The 19,860-nt window shown below is 60.6% G+C and overlaps 7 protein-coding genes across 7 annotated transcripts; 3 read left to right on the top strand and 4 right to left on the bottom strand.

Annotated features, from left to right (window-relative positions):
* The first annotated feature begins 124 nt into the window (after window positions 1-124).
* On the top strand, window positions 125-5,230 carry B0H64DRAFT_142412 (uncharacterized protein). Its single transcript, XM_062798287.1, has one exon. The coding sequence runs from the start codon at window positions 382-384 to the stop codon at window positions 5,176-5,178; it is 4,797 nt and encodes a 1,598-aa protein (XP_062658735.1). The 5' UTR covers window positions 125-381; the 3' UTR covers window positions 5,179-5,230.
* An 867-nt stretch (window positions 5,231-6,097) lies between these two features.
* B0H64DRAFT_459104 (voltage-dependent anion channel-domain-containing protein) lies at window positions 6,098-7,628 on the top strand (the record flags this gene model as incomplete). The annotated part of the gene is made up of 1 exon (XM_062807431.1): window positions 6,098-7,628. One exon carries the CDS (start codon window positions 6,098-6,100, stop codon window positions 7,610-7,612), a length of 1,515 nt encoding a protein of 504 aa, XP_062658734.1. The 3' UTR covers window positions 7,613-7,628.
* A 157-nt stretch (window positions 7,629-7,785) lies between these two features.
* On the bottom strand, window positions 7,786-9,365 carry B0H64DRAFT_321750 (uncharacterized protein; the record flags this gene model as incomplete). The annotated part of the gene is made up of 4 exons (XM_062800532.1): window positions 7,786-8,616; window positions 8,673-8,798; window positions 8,856-9,063; window positions 9,115-9,365. 4 exons carry the CDS (start codon window positions 9,363-9,365, stop codon window positions 7,786-7,788), a joined length of 1,416 nt encoding a protein of 471 aa, XP_062658733.1.
* A 764-nt stretch (window positions 9,366-10,129) lies between these two features.
* On the bottom strand, window positions 10,130-12,228 carry B0H64DRAFT_323068 (cytochrome P450; the record flags this gene model as incomplete). Its single annotated transcript, XM_062800593.1, has 6 exons — window positions 10,130-10,637; window positions 10,699-10,780; window positions 10,839-11,152; window positions 11,351-11,774; window positions 11,828-12,082; window positions 12,135-12,228. 6 exons carry the CDS (start codon window positions 12,226-12,228, stop codon window positions 10,130-10,132), a joined length of 1,677 nt encoding a protein of 558 aa, XP_062658732.1.
* Window positions 12,229-12,845: 617 nt separating this feature from the next.
* On the bottom strand, window positions 12,846-14,870 carry B0H64DRAFT_321543 (arginyl-tRNA synthetase; the record flags this gene model as incomplete). The annotated part of the gene is made up of 3 exons (XM_062800521.1): window positions 12,846-13,263; window positions 13,316-14,523; window positions 14,598-14,870. The coding sequence occupies 3 exons, from the start codon at window positions 14,868-14,870 to the stop codon at window positions 12,846-12,848; spliced, it is 1,899 nt and encodes a 632-aa protein (XP_062658731.1).
* A 439-nt stretch (window positions 14,871-15,309) lies between these two features.
* Window positions 15,310-17,614, bottom strand: B0H64DRAFT_142016 (uncharacterized protein). Its single transcript, XM_062798283.1, has 2 exons — window positions 17,261-17,614; window positions 15,310-17,204 (listed from the first exon to the last, which is right to left on the bottom strand). Exons 1-2 carry the CDS (start codon window positions 17,395-17,397, stop codon window positions 15,488-15,490), a joined length of 1,854 nt encoding a protein of 617 aa, XP_062658730.1. The 5' UTR covers window positions 17,398-17,614; the 3' UTR covers window positions 15,310-15,487.
* Window positions 17,615-18,927: 1,313 nt separating this feature from the next.
* Window positions 18,928-19,831, top strand: B0H64DRAFT_142099 (uncharacterized protein). Its single transcript, XM_062798285.1, has 2 exons — window positions 18,928-19,465; window positions 19,522-19,831. Exons 1-2 carry the CDS (start codon window positions 19,052-19,054, stop codon window positions 19,774-19,776), a joined length of 669 nt encoding a protein of 222 aa, XP_062658729.1. The 5' UTR covers window positions 18,928-19,051; the 3' UTR covers window positions 19,777-19,831.
* Window positions 19,832-19,860: the final 29 nt, after the last annotated feature.

Genomic DNA, 19,860 nt, shown 5'->3' with positions numbered 1-19,860 from the left:
GACCGCTCAGTGACTGTCGTTAGAGCTCCAGCTCCATCAAACAGGCGACCCATATCGGTTCGCCATCGACAAGCCACCGTCAAGCCATCGACAATCCATCGACAAGCCCACCTGTCCATCGCCGACTGTGCTTGCCCAACCGATAACCCGTCTTTACCATCCTGACTACCCCGGGTAGATCACGACAAATCGAAACGTTGTCTAGTTGTTCGTCGTAGTCCACTTCCGCAATCACAGCCATCGTCAATTCGATTGCCTACCATACTCGCGAACCATCGCCACTCAACCACTCGGTCACCGACCACGCGATCACCTAATTATCTGCCACCCAGCGATCGGCCATAAAATCATCCCTCGGATGGGAAATCAATCCCCCCCGTCATGAATTTCAATGGCGTGCCTATCCACCAGCCGCCCGACTCGACGCTCGACGCCGTGATGGGCGGTTTACCCTCCGACCATTTTGCAAAGCTCGACCCCGATACCTGCCGGATATGCCGTGGAGAGGGATCCGCCGACGAGCCGCTCTTCTTCCCGTGCAAGTGCAGCGGGAGCATCAAGTATGTCCACCAGGACTGCCTGATGGAGTGGCTGTCTCACTCGCAAAAGAAGCACTGCGAGCTGTGCAAGACGTCGTTTCGCTTCACCAAACTCTACGACCCCAACATGCCCACGGGGCTCCCGGCCCACGTCTTCATCAGCCACACGACCAAATACGTGCTCCGCAAGCTGCTCGTCTGGATGAGGGCCGCCCTGGTCGCCAATGTCTGGCTGTGCTGGTTGCCGTATATCATGCGGACCGTGTGGGCCTTTCTGTTCTGGATCAGCGACGAGGGGCTGGGCGGCAGGCCCGCCTTCATGGGCCCAGCCGGGGACGTGTTCGACCTCGCCGGAACGGTATATGGCACCGACGTCTGCCCGTCAAGTCCGCTCTTTGCCGCAACCACGACGGTCGCCACGATTGGCGGCGTTATCGATAACCTCCCCCCAGCTTCGGCTAAGCTGGTCAAGGGTCTCTACGGCATCAACCTGACCTCCAGTGATCCCGTTTATTCCACCATCCTGCGGCTCCTCTTTGGCGGCGTGGGCCTGGCCGACAAGTCCGCGGCCATCACCGCCGCGGCGGACGCGACCGCTTCTGCTCGTCTGCGGGACTCGGCGCCTCAATCCCTGTTGGGCGGCGTCACCTTCCTTCGGAACCTTACCCGCCACCCGTCCATCAACCGATTCGTGATCGACGTCCTCGAGGGCCAGATCATTACGATTCTAGTCATAGTCTGCTTCATCCTCATCATCCTAGTTAGAGACTATGTTGTGCAGCAGCAGCCCGAGATCAACATGCGCGCCGCCTTTGCCGCCGCCGAGAACCCGCCCCAGCCGGGCCCGGCAGAGCCAGGCCGCCCGCACCTTCAGCCCCACGTTCAGCCCCACGTCCAGCTCCAGGATATTCCTGATAGGGCAGGAGATGCCTCGGATGATTCCGCCAGCGAGACCGCCGATGAGTTTGAGACGCGTCCCCAGCGAGAGGTTCCACAGGGATTCGACCGGGCGACGGTGCACGAGTATCTCAACGTCTACCGCGAGGCGGGCGGTGATCCGGACCATATGATGAGGATCGCTCGCGAGCGAGGTCTAGAAGACAGACTGGACTACTGGTTGCAGCTCATTGCCCGCCAACAGGAGAACAGAGGGCTTGACGAAAATCAAGCTGGGCCTTCTAACCGTCCAGCTGCCAACCGGCCCCTCGCTAACGGCCGGCAGCGAAGGGCGTCTGCAGACGGGGCGGGCCCTGCGCGCCCCATCGGCGTCAACCCCATGAGGAGCGACCCTTGGACCTATGAAGGAAACTTCCCACCTCTCCCCACGCAGCAAGGTCTCCCTACCCCACCCACGGAAAGGCCGCCTGCTTGGCCTGCTCTCGAGTCTCCAACCGAGGCAGCCAGGCCCCCGAGCCCGACGGCGTCCGCCGGGGACCATCCGGCACCCTTGGAAGTTGAAACAGACACTGGGGACCGAGACCGAGCGCCCCTGGAGGTTGAGATAGAACTAGGCCGGGTGCTCCCGCCCCCGCCACCCCCCGCACGACGGGCCCCCGCCGGCGTCGCTGGTCGGATTGCCGACTTCATGTGGCGCCGAGTGGACGCTATCGATGAGGCAGATCTCGCTCCCGTCAACTTCCGAGGTGACTTTGCCGAAGACGACCCGGAGGAGGACGGCCACGGAAATCCGCCGCCTAACCCGGCGGGACAAAACGCAGCCGCGGCCGATCCGGCCGTCGCGGCAGCGCTAGATGCCGAGGCACTCGAAGACGCCGAAGACCTCGAAGGCATCCTAGAGCTCGTCGGCATGCGCGGCCCCGTCGTCGGCCTGTTCCAAAACGCAATCTTCTGCGCCTTTCTCGTCTCGATCACCATCTTCCTCGGTGTCTTCATCCCCTACAATACCGGCCGCGTCACCATCTGGGCCCTTGCGAACCCCATGCGCATCGCGCGCATCTTCTTTAGCCTCTCCAAGTTCGTCCAAGACTGCGCGTTGCTTGCCCTGGGGTTGGCATCCTCGATCCTGTCCGATTTCGTCCACCTGGTGAGCCGCGCGCTGATGCTGCCGTCCGTCGCCGAGCATTCGATGGGCGTCGCCAACACGTCGTGGACCACGGCCGTCGGCGCAGCCAAGCGAATCGGCGGCAGCTTCGTGACCGAACTGCCCTTTGTATCCGCCTCGGAGGTGCGCAACTTTTCCGCCATCAGCCACGCCGCCCTCTTCACGCTCAAGGGCTACGTCGCTGCGGCCTTCTCCGGGATTTGGCGTCTTCTCGACTTCGTTCTCGGCGGCGACTATACCGCCAAGGGTGCAGCAGCCTCCGCCGTGGCCGTCAAGGTCTTGCCAGCTGTCTGGCAGTCTTTGGCGGCCTTCCCCGCCACCGTTGTTGACCCGAACTCTTGGGTCCTCAACCTGAATCTGCCCGCGGCTACGGTCGCCATCGACACCGAACTCGCGTACTGGGGTGGGACCGACCGGTTCTGGGCCATCCTCGCCGGCTACGTCGCCACGTCTATGATGGCCGCCCTCTACCTGCGCCGCGGCACGCCCTTCTCCACCAACCAGGCTGCACAGCAGTGGGAAACGGTCCTCATGGACGTGCTCAACCAGGCCAGCGGAGTCATGAAGGTCCTCCTGATCATCAGCATCGAGATGCTCGTCTTCCCGCTCTACTGCGGCATGCTGCTCGACGTCGCCTTGCTCCCGCTCTTCGAGCACACGACCTTCAAGTCTCGGCTCATGTTCACGATCAACTACCCGGTCACGTCCATCTTTGTGCACTGGTTCATCGGCACCGGGTATATGTTCCACTTTGCGCTGTTCGTGTCCATGTGCCGCAAGATCATGCGCAAGGGCGTGCTCTACTTTATCCGCGACCCGGACGACCCGGACTTCCACCCGATCCGAGACGTGCTGGAGCGCAGCGTAACGACACAGCTGCGCAAGATCTTGTTCTCGGCCTTTGTCTACGGCGCCCTGGTCATCGTGTGTCTCGGTGGCGTGGTCTGGGGGTTGTCCCTGTCACTCCCCGTGTTACCGATCCACAACTCGTCTAACGAGCCGGTGCTCGAGTTCCCAATCGACCTGTTGTTCTACAATTTCCTCATGCCGTTTGCCATCAGCTTCTTCAAGCCGAGCCACTGGCTGCATGCCATGTACAGGTGGTGGTTCCGCCGCTGTGCCCGTGCCCTGCGCATCACCTGGTTCCTCTTTGGCGAGCGGCGCCTCGACGAGGAGGGCTGGCTCGCCCTCGCCCCCAACTCGCCCGACCGCAAGCTTCCTGCCTGGAGGCAGTGGTTCCTCGAGGTGGATGCCGGCGGCCGCGTTGTGGCGAGGTCGTGGCGCGGCATCCTGGAAGGCGGCGCGACCAAGCGTCCTGCTATCAGGACGGAGCACATGACGTCGTACAACACCAAGAAGGAGGCCCTAGTGTTCACCGGCCAGCTCATCCCGGACGGGCGGTTCGTCCGGACGCCGGCTTCCGACCAGGTCAAGATACCCAAGGGAACCGGCGTGTTCATCGATGTGAACGAGGACAACACGAGACGAGACAAGTTAGCAGACCAGCCCGAGACCGACATCTACTCGACCGAGCAGTACCAGTTCGTCTATTTGCCTCCCGACTTTGGCCTTCGCATCTTCCTCTTCATCCTGTTCATCTGGATCTTTGCCGCTGCTACGGGTGTCAGCATCACCATCCTTCCGCTCGTGTTCGGGAGGTGGATGTTCAGCCAGCTGATCCCGGCTCACGTCCGCGCCAACGACATCTACGCATTCAGCATCGGCATCCACGTCCTCGGCTCGGCAGTGTATGCGCTCCTCCGCGCTCCAGCGGCCTACCAGGCGGCCAGGGCATACGTCGAGGCTGCTGTTGCCGCCGATGGCGCACACGGCATGTTCCGGCGGATGCGGGGTATTGTCGCTCGCGCCGCCCGGGTCCTGTACGCCTATTTCTTCGTCCTCGTGGTGGCCCCGTTGCTTGTGGCGTCGTTGATGGAGCTGTATGCTCTAGTGCCCCTCAACGAGCTCATGTACGGCACCGTGCTCAAGCCGGATTTCGCCAAGGCCCTCGCCGCCGGCACCGCCAAGCCGGCGGCTCCGGTACACACGGTCCCGGTCGTCCAGACTTGGACCATCGGCCTACTCTACCTCAAGCTGTCTATGCGCATCACCAACACCTGGTTCCGGGGCTCGCGGGTGTCCAACGCCGCGAGGGCGGTCCTGCGTCGTGGGTGGCTGGATCCCGACGCCGCCATCCTCACCCGGGCTTTCGTCGTCCCCAGCTTGTCGATATGGCTGGCCGCCGTGGTCACCCCTCTTCTGGTCGCCAGATTCGCTGTCGCCGACGGGTTTGCCGACGCCGTCATGAGAGAACACGGCATGGTGCCGGCCCACGGCCCGCCCGACCGAGCACTGTACGAGGCGTGCGTGGTGCTCATCTACCGCATGAGCTTCCCCATGGTGGCTCTCGCCATCCTCAGCGGCTTCGCCCTGTGGAGCACCGTCGGCGTGTGCCGCAGATGGCAGGTGCGCATCCGCGACGAGGCCTATCTGATCGGCGAGCGGCTCCACAACTTTGGCGCAACAAATGCGCCGAGGCCCCGAGGCGCGTGGAGAGCCACGGGGGTGAGGGCATGATGTGATACCGGGTGTGATATCCGCTGCCGTGGTTACGGATTTTATTTTTAGGTCAGTGTTTTGTTTGAGTTTCGTGTTTCAAGGTCACGGAGAGGATTCTCCTATCAAGCCCGGCGTTTGGTGTCACGGAAGGCATAGCATGTGTGCATTGGAAGGTTGGAGGCTATGTATGCATCAAGATACCTAGGTAGTTCTATCTGAACAAATAATCTCCCAGCATCCCAACCATCAGGACTATACCTATCACGTCACGACATACAATCGTGACTTTGGAAGATACTAATTGGTGCATTGAATCGTGCACCAACAGACTCCCGCGTAACTGACGAGTCAGCAGTGGGGAAGAGGTATTTGCCATGCCCCAGCCCTATCACGTCACCATGGATATCCCTCCCGGATCTTCTGACGACACTGCGACGTGTTTTATCAAACTTTGAGCACGACTCCAGAAGGCTGTGTTTGCCCGGTGGAGTGGGAAACGCGTTCCTACCTCGCTGCGGTCATAGTCAAACTCGACATTGGCCTCTCACAGTCCCTCGGGGGTGGGAACGTGTTGACACCGAGGCAAACCTGACTCGGATCTTCAGGGACAACGGCGCCGTGGCAACTCCAAAACAGTTGAGCCTCAGCCAGGAGCAGCGTATAACCCTCCGAGTCGATCGCCACATCACCCTTTACTGAAACGCCATGGTGGAGAGCATCGCAAAGTTGTGAGATCGAGCCAGGCTTCTAGAACGATTCGGACGAGGGGATCGGGAACAAACTATTTAAATCTATAGCCGGCCTTGAACCCGATCTCCTTTGAATCCGTCGAGTTTGTCTGAGCCGCTTCCTTCGTTGTCTTTCCAACCCCCCCCCCCTCCTTCTTTCGTTTATTAATGATTTCAACCGCTGGCCGGTCTTTCCTACAGTCAAGAGTATGTCAGCACCGCTGCCGGACGGCCCTGTGTACTCCCGCCCAGAGTCCAATCCTTTCGCCGATCAGCAAAGTCACCCGCGTCCAGAGCTACCCGGCTCCCTACACAACCACCCACCGCGCCCTGGAGACGGGGAACGCGGATTCCTACCTCGCCAGTCGTCGTATGTGGACACACCAAGCTCCTCCGGCAGATCGTCGACCGAGTACAACGAGAGCCACCTCGATGACATCGAGAAGAGCCTCCCCATCCATACTGTCCCCTCGCTCAGGCTTCAGATCTTGCGGTCCATCACACGAAACCACCATGGCGACCGCGACAAGACCTCGGAACCGCGGTGTATGGAGGTGAAGTCAGCCGGCGCCGACGAAGCGAGCTCCGAGGCACCCCGGCCCAAGCTGGGCATCCGCCAGCGCCTCGCCCACTTCACCTGGGCATGGTACACGCTGACCATGTCGACGGGCGGCGTGGCGCTGCTCCTCCGCTCGCAGCCGCACCAGTTCCCGGGCCTGTTCCAGATCGGCCTGGTCGTCTTCATCATCAACATCCTGCTCTTCGTGCTGGTCACCTCGGCGCTGCTCGCCCGCTTCTGTCTGTTCCCCGGCACCTTCGTGCGGTCCGTCACGCACCCGCGCGAGGGCTTCTTCTTCCCGGCCTTCTTTCTGTCGATCGCCACGCTCATCACCTGCACGCAGCGGTACTGCGTGCCCGACGACCCCGAGGCCGCGCGGGCGACGGCCGGGACGCTCATGTGGGCGATCCAGATCGCCTTCTGGGCCTACGTGGTGCTGACGACCAGCGTGGCGGTCGGGCAGTACTCGTACGTCTTCTCGGCGCACAGCCTCGGCCTGCAGACCATGATGCCGACGTGGATCCTGCCCATCTTCCCCATCATGCTGTCCGGCACCATCGCGTCCGTCATCTCCGAGACGCAGCCCGAGTCCTCCGGGGTCGCCATCCTCGTGGCGGGGCTGACGTGCCAGGGGCTGGGCATCGCCGTCGCGGTGCTCATGTACTCGCACATGGTCGGGCGGCTGATGCAGTCGGGCCTCCCGAACCGCGAGCACCGGACGGGCCTGTTCATGTGCGTGGGCCCGCCGGCCTTCACCGCGCTCGCCTTCCTCGGCATGGCGAGGGCGCTGCCCGAAGGGTTCGACCACGACATGGACGGGCTGGCCGACGCGGCCACCATCGAGACCATGGGCCTGATCGGGGCCGGGTTCCTGTGGGCGCTGAGCTTCTGGTGGTTCGGCATCGCGCTGCTGGCCGTCGTCCAGAGCCCGCCCCGCTACTTCCACCTCGGCTGGTGGGCGGCCGTGTTCCCCAACACGGGCTTCACCCTCGCCACCATCTCGCTGGGCACGGCCTTCCAGAGCGAGCCGATCCTGTGGTTCGCCACCGCCATGTCCATCGTGCTCGTGCTGACGTACCTGTTTGTGCTGTGCCACCACGTCCGTGCTGTCGTCGTGCAGGACATTATGTATCCGGGCAAGGACGAGGATGTGGAGGATCATTAATCGGCGAGGGGGGGGCTCTTCGTGACGCAGTGAGGAAGGCAGTTGGAAAGTGATAAATATCAAACTCAAATGGTAGCTAGCATCAATCTTGTGGGTTAACTCCCTACGCGACAGTATTAAAAGAAATAAAAGTAAAATAACCTCCGCGAACGACATCCCAGCCCAGCAAAGCTTTATTCCGCCTTCTTAACACTTTGCGGATTGTGAAACAAGTCAGCCGGATCCCAGATCCCCTTGACCTCTCGCAACCTCGGCAAGTTTGACTCCCAGTACTGCTGTTGCGCGCTCGGCAGCCCCGGGTCGACATAACCAGGGTATGTTCCGTATGCTTTGGGCGAACACTTGCTCAGGATCTCGTTATGGAAGTTGCCGATGAAGTCCTTGGATTTCTGGGACAGCGGGAGCCCGACGACATACGACTGGTAGTAGAGAATCTTGTCGCGGTGCACAAAGGAGGTGGCATTCATCGGCACGTCGCCCACGGCACCGCCGGTGGCATCGAAAATGACAGCCCAGGCGACTGTCCCTTTGTCCTGGTCGTTCACCCACTGGAAAAGGTCCTTGATCTTGTCGGCCGTCGGCACGTCCTCCCTCTTGAAGCCGATGCTCTTGGAGTAAAAGGGCACCGGGAGGCTGGACAAGTACAGGTTTCCTTTCTGGGCGCCGTGTGCGAGCGATCCCAGCCAGTCGTTCATGACAAGACTACTCTCCGAGGCCTGCGGTAGCATACCAGGGATACCGGTGGCCGTGAACTCGTCTTTGGTGCCGTAGAAGTCGCCGGTGATGATGGCGCCGAACGGGAGCAGGATGAAGATGGTGCCGAACCTGCGGTCGAGTGCCGGGTCGGCGATCATGGCCTGCCACTTCAGGTAGAATGGGGCGATCTCGGCCGGGTTCCCAAACTTGACGCTGTACTCATATTGGACGATGTTGCCCGGCTCAGGTTGTGTCTTGAAGACGAACTCGGTGATGACGCCAAACCCCGACGCGGCGCCCCTGAGTGCCTGTTGACGTCAGCTCATAACCCTAGAAGGGGAATCCCGGGCGGGTGCATAGATACCCAGAAGAGGTCTGAATTTTGAGAGCTGTTTGCCCGGCGGATCTCGCCGTCGGCCGTCACCACCTCGACCTCAACCACATGGTCCAGCGTGGATCCCCACATGCGAGCCGTCGGGCCTAGGCCTCCCTGTTGGCAGTCAGCAAGGAAGCTCTCCAGGATGGATGAACGTTGGGGAAACCCTACGATAGTAGCATGTCCGCCGATGCCGACGCCAGGGCAAACAGCGTGAGTGATGGCCCTTCCGCCTGCCCTGTGTAGGCTCTTCGACATGGCCCCTAGTTTGGTGCCTGCGCCAATGGTGGCCTGCCAGGTTCTGTTGTCCATACTAAACTGCTTGAGGTTCACTAAATCGATGACGAGGGCTCCGTCCTCGCCGCCGAGCCCATAGTTCCTAGGATCGTCAGGACTACCATCAGGCGGAAACTGGAAGGGGTCTACCAACCCATACGAGTGGCCGCCAGACCTGGCCTGCACCTTCACACCATGTGCGGACGCGCACTTGATGACACCTGATACTTCAGCGGCAGTCTGCGGGCGGACGACTGCAGCGGGAGTGATGGGGATGTCGAGGTTATATGCGTGCACCCAAACCGGCTGGTAGGTAAGCGGGTTGTTGGGGAAACCCGCAAAGCCGGCCCTGTTGTTACCAACTCCGTCGATGCATTTCTGCAGTGAGCTGTGAGCGGTGCCCATGGTGGATATTGTCGATGATGAGGGGAGCATAGGAGGCTGAGATGTCGGGGGATGGACGTTGGGGAATATCGGGGGGGGTGGTCAACCGTCGAGACAACCCAGCAACACTCTCAGCAACACGGCCCCAGACTCCCTGTGCCCTTCCATAACGGCCATTCCACGAAACCGCCCAGAGCATCACAAGAGTAGAACCTGCAAGAGAAGACCGGTACAACCCTCCTCGTCCTCCTGTCCTGCGAATTTGCCACGATCCTCGCCGACGATAGAGCACACGAGGCACATAGCACTGAGAGGAGACACAAACACGTTCACACGCTCACACGTTCACAAGTTCACAGCCCCTGAAACAGAACCTGAGTCAAATCCGTACTTCTCCGTGGTACTAACCGCCAAAGACTGAGCGCTGTCTCACACTAACAACGCACCGAGATCCGTGTGACGAGGTCTAGCATTGCTACGGACGGGGCCGGTAATAATGTGTGGCTGTGCCACTATCGCTTGCTCTCATGACTCGGAGGGGTATGTACCTGTACACACCTCGTTAGTTAATAAAAAGGGGTAACATACCTATGGAGTAAATCCAGTTCCTTTGGACTCTAGGACGGCTTCTGTCGTTCCTACGTTCGAGGACTCGGGGTTTCCGTAGTCGCATCTGCACTTGGAGTTCGGCTTAAACACTTTTTTTGCCCATGTGGTGCCAGGTGAACCATAAAGCAACTAAGTCGCCCATTCAAATCACCAACACCCCATCCGTGCTGTCGTTTTCATAATATATATTCGTCCTCAACAACTTCGTCCTCAACGTCTTCGAAATATACCAGATCCCCCAGCTCCTGCTCAAACTGGCTGACGTCCACGTCGCCCATCTTCTGCTCGTTCTGGATCCGCTCCCTCGCCGACCTATGCATGACCCGCATACATTCCACCTTGTCCCGAGACCGCGGCGCCGCGTCGAGGGGGAACCACACGGGCTTGGCGATGAGCAGCGGCGTGTAGTCGTTCCAGTGGACGCGGGCCTCGGCGTCGGTTTCCGTGTCGTGCATCTTGTGGATGTTGAACGCCCAGGCCATGCCGCCCATGGTCAGGAACAGGTCCTGCTCCACGATGGGGACGCCCTGGCACGTCCGCCGCCCGAACCCGAACTGCGAAAAGCCGGCCAGGCAGGGGTAGGTGCACAGCGGCTCGCTATACGACGGCGAGTCCCCCTCGAGCCACCGTCCCGGGTCGAATATCTCCGGATCGGGGTAGTAGTCTTCCTGACGCGTCATGCTCCTGGCCTGGTTAGCGTGGTGCGGAAGCATGCACGATACGAAAGGGTGGGGATAGTAATTACCACTCGGCCGCGTGTAACGTGGTCTTAGCTGGGATATCAAACCCTTCGTAGACGTCGTCGACTTCGCTGGCGTGGGGGATTCCTGCCGTCGCGTTAACGGTCGAGCGCCGTGGGCATCGCGGGCTGGACGAGTTGCTTACCTGTCGGCACCGGCGGGCGCCAGCGAATCACCTCTTTCACGACGGCGCGCAGCACCGGTAGCCGGTCCCTATCTTCCCACTCGGGGCACCTACCTTCCAGGACACTGTCGATCTCGTCCTGCGTCCTGCTCTGCCACTCCGGGTGGTGGCACATGGCGAGCAGGAAACTCTGGATGGGGCTGCCGATGGTTAGTGCGCCGGCGATGGCCATCAGGCCGACGACGTTGCCAGCCTCTCCCTTCATCGCCTCGTATTCCTCCTGGTATTTCTTGTCCGCTAGTTCCTCCTTCCGCATTTCATCCTCCCACAATTCCCTAATGTACTCTTCCAACATTTCCCTCATGGCCTCCTCCCATATTTCAAGTTTCTCCTTCCCCATTTTCATCACCTCCCGCAGTTCCCTCATCTCCTCCGCCCACATTTTCCTGATGTTCTCCTCCCTCGTTTTCCTCCTCTTTTCCTTCCTCCTTCTCCTCCTGTCCCCCGCCCTCGTTTCCTTCATGTCGAAAAACGTGCCCATGAAGCTGGGGCTCGCTCGGCCCCGGGCCCGGCTGTCGATGACGAAGCGGACGTTGGCGTCGAACAGCCGACTCTCCATCCGGCGCCGGGCCCGCTCCCTCTTCTTCCAGGGGCTGATGGCGGCGGGCAGGTAGCGGAGGAAGTTGACCTTGTTGGGCAGCGACCCGGACGGGCTGATGGTCTCGAGCAGGCCGAACGTGACGTGGCGGAGGACCTGGGCCGAGCGGGCGGTGCCCCAGGAGAGGCGCGAGACGGTGCGGGCGGTGAACTGCTCGACCCACTCGATGTAGCTGCTCGGGTCGCGGCACATTTGGTATAGGAACCGGTCGCGCTCCATGGTTGGGTACGCATGGAGAGACGCGCGGTCGCTGATGCTCATCATTATGCCGCAGAGCCTCCTCTGCCGTATCCATGTGTCTTCCCGTATGTAAGTAGTCCGTGACATCCGGGCTCGCCGTGCATTTGCTTACCTGTCCGTCCTAGCAGGGCGAGATACTGGCCGCTGATGCGGTTGTCCGAGAGATTCGGGATAACGGGGCGGTCCGAGTTGATCGGGGCCCTCTTGGAGAGAATCTCGTAAGCGATCGGTTCTCTGGCGATCCAAACATGGAGCGTCCCAAGGGTCTGAAACTGGTATATTGGCCCATACACCTTGCTCCATTCGTAAATCTTCGTCCACGCCGTCTTGGACGGGATCTTGTGAACGGGCCCGATGTAGGGAGGGCCTAGGCAAATCAGCAACACGTCAACGACAAGACCAGACTCGGAGCACTCTACCGGGCGGACCCGGGAGCGGCCGGCGCCCCCGTCGTACCAGCCTTCGCCATACCAAGGCGCTGGCCACGATGGTCAAAATCACCAAGGTGATCATTCCGAGGTGGAATCGAACGCATGGATTATATATCTCGCCACCGCGACGCGAGGCTACCGTCTAACGCACAAAGGGACAAGCAAATCATGGTGGTTATGCCATGCCACACAGAAAGCTGAACCTCGGTTGCACTCTTGAACCCATCTGAGGCGCTTCCACTGCACCCGTGCCTGCCGGGCAGCCGGGCCGTGGCGGGTGGTCATTTACGATTGGATATAAGGTATGTTGAGTGGCACGATTCAGAATGTCCGTGTGGCCTCGGTGAAGTCATCAGCGAAAACGATGGGTCTTGATTGGTAGGCAGGAATCACGGCAGAACCATCATGTCCATTTGCCGAGGTCAAACTGGTGCCATGGAAAGGCCCAGGACCATCGAGCGTTTGTTGTCAAGTCATTGAGCCTTCACGTGCGGGGGGTTGACCAGTGCATCACCCATCAATCCGACTCGGAATTTGGTCTCAACCGATCCTTCAATGAAGGCCGTGGCCGACGTAGTCTATTGCGCCGACTAGAACCCGTCATCCGAGAGCGGGCGCAGGCCGGCTTTGTACAAGCACATGAATACATTCACATCCTACAGCTATCAGCACCGCACAATCCAAGATGGACGGATCGACTCACCGCTCAACAGGGCTCAACCCGAGCAACCTCATGCCGTTACCCAGCACGGTGTGCGCGGCATCGTACAGGGCCATGCGGGCCTTCATCAGCTCCCGCTCGCTGCCGACGACCTGCAGGTGGTCGTAGCTGCTGCTCAGGGCGTGCGTCATCTTGAACAGGTAGGTCAGCACCGTCGTCGGCTCCAGGGTCCGCAGCGTGTTCTGGACCGTGTCGGGCCACAGGGCGAGCAGGCGGACGATGTTGACGGCGTGGGCCTCCGTCAGGAGCGAGAGGTCGGCGCTGGCGATGTCCTCGTCGCTGAGCCCGGCGCGGCGGCGGATCGAGGACACGCGGGCGTGGGCGTACTGCAGATACGGGCCGGTGTCGCCCTCGAACGAGGTCATGGCGTCCATGTTGAACGTGTAGTTGTTGATCCTGCCAGGGTTAGTCCGACACCGGTGAGCGGCCGAGAGAAAAGAGACCATACCTCTTGCCCGTCATGTCCTGCACCATGACACTGCTGATGCCGAGCGTGTCGGCCGTCGCATCCGGGTTCTCGACCTGGTTGTATTTGGTCTCGTTCTTCTTCATCGTCTCGTGCATCTTGTCGGCCACGTCGCGCAGGATGTCGTCGAGGAACTTGACGGTACCCTTGCGGGTGCTCATGCCGAGGACCAGACCAAAGTTGATGTGCTGGCACTTGGCGGCGATCTCGTTGTGCCCCAGCAGTTCGATAATCTTGAACAGCTGCTTCAGGTGCAGGTCCTGGGCGGACGCGACGACGTAGATCATGTGGTCGAACTGGTACTTCTCGTGGCGGCCGAGCAGCTCGCTGATGTCGCGCGTCAGGTACAGCGCGGTGCCGTCCCTCTTCTTGACGATGGGCTTCTCGAGGCGCTTGCCCTCCTTGCCCGGCACGAGGGCCTGGAAGTCGACGATCTGGGCGCCCTTGTCCTCCTTGGAGATGCCCTTGTCCTGCATCTCCTGGCCGATCTTCTCCATCATGTCCTCCGACACCTGACTCTCTCCGCTGTACTCGTCAAACTTTATGTTGAGGCGGGCGTACGTGTCCTGGTATCGGGTAATGCTGAGGTCACGGAAGCGCTTCCACTGCGCCAGCGCGACGGGGTCCCGGTCGGTCATCTTTTTGAAGTAGCGACGGGCCTGCTCGTCGAGACTGTTGGCCTCCAGCTCGGCCACGTCCTCGCCGTCTTGTTTCCTCTTCTCGATCTGTTCCTTCTCGGCCGACATCTCGCTGTTGATGCGCACGTACAGCTGGAAGAGGTGGTTGATCGGGTCCTTTGTGAGGGCCTCCTCGTCGCCGTACTTCTCAAAGGCCAGGGCGAGGAGACCGTACTGCTTGCCCCAGTCGCCCAGGTAGTTTATCCTGACCACGTCCCATCCCGCGCCCTGGTAGAGGTTCGCCAAGAAACCGCCGATGATTGTGCTGCGCAAGTGGCCTGCGTGGAAGGGCTTCGCGATATTCGGGGAGCTGAACTCGACGATCATGCGCTTCTGGCCCTTGCTGGGGTCCTTGGGGTCCTTGAGGCCGTGGAACTTGTTGCAGCCGAACTGGGCTCCGTGCTTTTGGATCAGGGGAATGACGGTCTCGACGGCCGGGGCGGGCTTGAGGAAGAAGGCCATAAAGTAGTTGACCACGGTCGGCTTCTCGAAGAGGGGGTCATTGTCGGGGAACTACAGGCGGCACCGTCAGTCTTCTCATGCAGCGCAGCGGTTATTGCACATGGGATGCGAGCTCCTTCACCCACCTTCTCGCCCCATTGTTTGGCTAGCTCGTCGGGCTTTTGGCCCTTGACACGCAGTGCTGGGGCTGCCAGTATGAGGTCGCCCTTGTCGAGACTCGCGGTCCAGGACAGCGCCGAGAAGATGATCTTAGGATCGACCCCCGAGATTCCGGAGAGGATATTGGAGATGTGGGCGCGGTAAAAGTCGAAGGGGTTGAGCTCGGGGTGGCAGTTGGGGTAGGCATCGGCGATGGCGTCGAGGCTCATGCCTTCGACCTTTTGCGCGAGCTGCTCCATCGGGGAGGAGGATATCTGGGTCGCGAATGCACGAGTCTGGAACTTGAAGCCGAGGGTGTTGGTCTGGAGAACGGCGCTGCCGTGTGGGATGACAAAATCGAAAGCGGGAGTGGAGGGGTAGCAGGCGGGGTGGGGAAGGAATCGAGGACGTCGAGCCCGAGAGAATGATTTGGTTGATAAAACAGACGTTCGAAGAGAAGAGAAGAAGCGAGAGTTAAATGCCGGACTAAGCGTCATGGGGAGGCTTGCCTCGACCAATTCCGTCCTTTATTGAGTCACAATTCGTTTCAAGCAGCTCAATGACACCGACCCGTTGGGGACTCCTGCGGCACACGACGGCACTCATCAGGCGGCTTTCATTGTTGACTCAGAAAACGCCCGACCAAAAATTCGAGGGGGCGGGGCAAGGAAGCTCAGGTCCGGCCAATGACGGGGGAGGAAGCGCGGATTCACTCAGGCACCTTGGCGGGGTCCTCGCGAGCCGGATGAGCCCCGCCAGACTCACCAGAGCATGGGCCAAGTGCAGGGATTCACGTTCATTTCAACTTTCGATCGCGCTGGTCACTTTGATCATTCCAACTCTCGACCAAGCTGGATTGAACTATATTTACTAATTACTAAAAGCTGTACTCTTCGGCATACAGATGTATCCCCTGCGCCCCCGTCCCTTTGTGCACCGCTCTCTCGTCCGACAGAGACGCGACGCAATTCCTCACCCTCGCGACCAAAGACGGGCCGCCGCAGACGACCACGCTGGTCTCCCCGCCCGTCTCCTCGACCGGGCCCCGGATGAACGCGTCCACGTCCGGCCGGACCGATGAGTGGAACACGTGCGAATCAGTGCTCGCGTGGCTCGCCCTCTTCTGGACCGTGGGGACGGGCTGCTCGATATCGGCCGGCGACGCAGTGGCCTTCTCGCCCGTCTGCTTCCCCACGTTGCTTCCGGAGGACGAGGCCGACGCGGCATCGACGGTCTTGACATCGGCGCCCGAGTCTCTGGCGAACGGCGAGGGCCCCTGGGTGACGGCGATATGCACGCTGAGCTCGATGCCGACCTCCCTAGCGCGCTCAATCAGCTCGTGGAGGCGAGAGACGTAAAAGTCGATTTCCTCCCCCTGCCTCGCCGCTAGTAAAAAGTCGACCCTCTTGACGCATTTCGTGGCTTTCGACCGCAGCAAACTCTCCAGGATCGGCAGCGTAAAGGAGGCGCCGGTCGACGCCGAGACCAAGATGATGGTCTCGTAGATATCCCACCGGGGCGGCGCACCATACGGCCCCGAGACGAAGACAGTTGAGTGCTCTTTCCGCCCTGCCCTTGTCGCAAAATCATGGAGTCGGCGCGAGAACCCACCGTGCTTTCGCACGACCAGCTGAATGCTGTTGCAGATGCACGTGTCCGGCAGCTGGTGGGCGCACGCAATCGTGTACGGGTGCGCCTCGGCTAGGCCGACGCGAGGGATCCAGAGGTAGAGGTGCTGGCCGGCCCGCCACTTGAAATGGACGTCTTTGATGGTGACCACGGTGATGGAGTCGCCCACCGCCTTCATCTGAGCCTGGTGCCCGATGCGCTGTCCCCCACTACATTTCGACTTGTCCGGGAGCACCTTGACGTTTTGCCAGAGGAGCAGGGCAATGCGACAAACCCTGTCAAAGGAGAGGGCGGCGACGGCAAACCAGACGTTGTACTGCGCGCTCGGCGGGACGTGGACGGAGATCAGCCAGAGGAAGAATATGGCGCTGAGGAGATGCTGCAGCACGAAAATCTCATAGGCCATCCGCCGCAAGGGCGCCAGGCCCGAGACCTGCGTCCAGAGCAGGACGGCCCAGGCCCCGAGTCCGTATTTGATCGACGGCATCATCTTGATCTGGTACTCGACGGCGTCGGCGCGCACCCAGTCGGTGTAGAAATGCCAGCCGTGGACAGAGGCCGTGACGAACATGGTGCGTCCGACCCATCGGTGCAGCCAGTTGAGCCGCTCGTGGCTCGTCCCGATCAGGAAGCCCACGATGCTGCATTTGGACGCAAGGAGGTAGAGCAGCGGCACCTGCGTAATGGTGACCCACGCGTTGCGGTAGCCGATGCGCTCCCAGAAGAAGGCGTCTTTCACGATGACATCCGTGGTCATCATGTAAATGATGAGGATCCAATACACCAGCAGGGCGATGATCCGGCCCAGCGGCGGCGGCGTCAACCATGAGAGCCCGCGGAGGGGAATGTGTAGCTGGGGCGCGCTAGCCTCGCGGACGACGGCGGTCAAGGTGGCCCAGAGCTCCAGGAAGCCGTTGCTCGGCTTGGTGGGTGATTCAATCGAGTTTGACGCCTTTCTCCGCAGCCTGTTCTCTGTCAGCAGAAACCTCAGCGGTGATTCACGACTGGAGGCAGCACTAACCGTTGTTGTGACTTGTAGAAGTTGACGCCTCGAATCAGCATGAAAGCCCCAACGAACCCGGCGACGGTGTACCAGTATCGGCGGGCCAGGTCCGTGTTGAGCGGGGAGAACATGCTCGTCCCATGTACATGCGCCATGTTGCCGGTCTAGTACTGCTGCTGCAGCCTCTCAAGGTGAACCTGAAGGCGTAGCGCTTGGCTGGGATGTCGAATCACGATAGCGCCGCCGAGGGGCCAGTGTCAACTCGGGGGCCGACGCGATCGGCTCCACGTCATCCTCCGGCCGAGACGGGAAGTGCGGTGCTACCGCTACGGGCCGTGGTTTTGGCGGAACAAGGCAACGGCAAATCTCAGGTGCGCTCAATATGCGATCGGATGGATCCAAAGGTGAGTCGGAACTTGCCAGAGTTCGACCCCGTGTGCGGTTTTGAGCTTGGTTGAGAATTGGCAGCAGCAGTCAGCAGTCAAGAAGGTCTAGCCGTGGCGGATAAAGCATCGCGGCATGGGAGACGAGTGATATACAGTGCAATGCAAGCCGACCGGGGCTAAATGGGCCCGCAGGACGGGCAGGAATGGTGACAGCCATCATCCCGTCTGGACAAAACCCATCTTGCTCAGTCGGAATCCACAAGCCAAAGCTGCCGCACAGGTCCTTGGGAGGTTCGATGGTGGCAGCATGCGTCCCAGGGACCCCCAACACACTGCGGCTTCCCACGAGCCGGTTTCGAGCATGTTGGAGGCGAGCGCGGGGTTGTGACTGGCTGGCGGGAACGAAAAGTTGGGTGTGGCGGCGACAATTTGCTCAAACCCGCGCTCGCACAAGAACGATGCTGCATGCGGTTAGCCAGCCGCCCGCAGAATCAGTGGCGCCGTGCGCTGGTTCGGTTCTCATGACGTGTGGTCGCGATTCGATCTGGGTGGTGGCTCATTGACGATTCAGCGGGAGGCTGACGACCTGGGACCTCATTGATCATATATTCGTATTCTCGATGGCTTGAGGGTGAACTTGGCTGTTCGAGCCCGTCTGCAATGCCGTCGCATCACAAAAACACTCGAGCCCTGAATCGCTTGGCAACAAAGCTTGGCGTTGCTTGTCGCGGGAGATGGCGGGGTGGGTGGGGAAGCGTGCTAACCAAACTAGGTGTGGAACCCAGAAAGCTGGAGAGCTGGAGGACCTTGAGGGCACGGCGGGGTTCAAGTTGCAAACTGCATCGCGAGAAATGCCCGAGCGATTCGCCCGACAGCGGGCTCAACTGCACCCGGTCTCCAAGAATCCGCAAGTCTGGGTCGTCGATCCATGTGAAATACTCATACTTGATGCAGGTCCGTTGGGGATAGCCATGCAGGCCAGCCGCATTCGCAAATGCACCAACACCAAATGGAAGTCACTGCAAGTCGGCACGGCACCAAAGAGCCTGGGAAGACCAACCCGCATTGGATCAGAAGCAAGTCATCAACCTGGAACCCGTCCGGAAAAGTTGCTCGCAAACCCCCCTTCCCACCCGAGCTGGCGCTACGTCAATGAACGAATTGGGTTGAGGTAGGGACCCAGGAAAACGGTCGCAGTTAGCTTACCTCTAGGTATAAAGCCATTGACCCCAGCATCGCGCTCGCCAGACACGGCCCTCGTTGCTCCCCCCGTTGCTCCTTCGCTTCACCGTCCCATCCTTCCCGTCTTGTTTCTCTTTCCTCGCCCTCGTCTGAACATCCCAAACGCTCTGTTGCCAGGTAGAACACTCGAAGATACGTAGTCCCAATCGCCCACTCTCATCCATCCCACCCGACCGCAACCATGGCGCCCTTGCGGTCTTTGTTCACCGCCGCCGTGCTCTTCCTCTCGGCCGCGAATGCTCACTTCGAGCTCCTCCAGCCGCCCTCGCTCGAGGGCGACCAGATGAACGAGGACCTCGAACCCAACGCGCCCTGTGGTGGTGGCGTCGCCGACCTCAGCACAAACGAGGTCGTCGATTTCCACGTCGATGGCGATGCCGTGGGCTGGTTCCTGGGCCACCCCCAGGCCAATTGGCTCATTCGCGGCACCCTCGACTCCAAAGCCGCCGGCAACTGGACCGAGATGTACCCCGTCATCCAGCAGGACGGCCGCGGCGAGTTCTGCCAGCCTGCCGTCAAGGCCCCGACGGCGTGGGCCGGCAAGAAGGGCATCATCAGCATTGCTTGCGCTGCCCCAGACGGCCTTCTCTTCCAGGTCGGTCCTCATCTCATCACCGCCCACCCGTTCATCTTCCTTGCTGACCATCGCAGTGCGCCGCCGTAAACTTTGTCTCGGGCGCCAACGCCTCCCCCAGCGATTGCAACAATGGGTCCGTGACCGCCACCTTCACCGACGACCCGAACCTCTCCGCCCTGCTAGACGCCTCAACCACGACCAGCCCGAGCCCTTCCGAGACCACCTCGGGGAGCGCGGCCCCTTCCCTGGTCGCGCGGGGCAGCGGTCTGCCAATTGGCAGTCTTGCTGTCACCGCAGTGATGCTTCTGATAGGAGCGGCTCTTCTGTGAGCACCTTGGGAACGTGTGGTTTGTTAGTTGATAAGCTGGACCGGCTGCGTTGAGTGAAGTCATGACTTGGGGGGAGTGTCTTGA

The sequence above is a fragment of the Chaetomium fimeti genome, assembly GCF_033439085.1.
Source record: "Chaetomium fimeti strain CBS 168.71 chromosome Unknown B0H64scaffold_4, whole genome shotgun sequence".
Taxonomy (NCBI): domain Eukaryota; kingdom Fungi; phylum Ascomycota; class Sordariomycetes; order Sordariales; family Chaetomiaceae; genus Chaetomium; species Chaetomium fimeti.
This window is presented reverse-complemented; position numbering and strand designations above follow the sequence as displayed.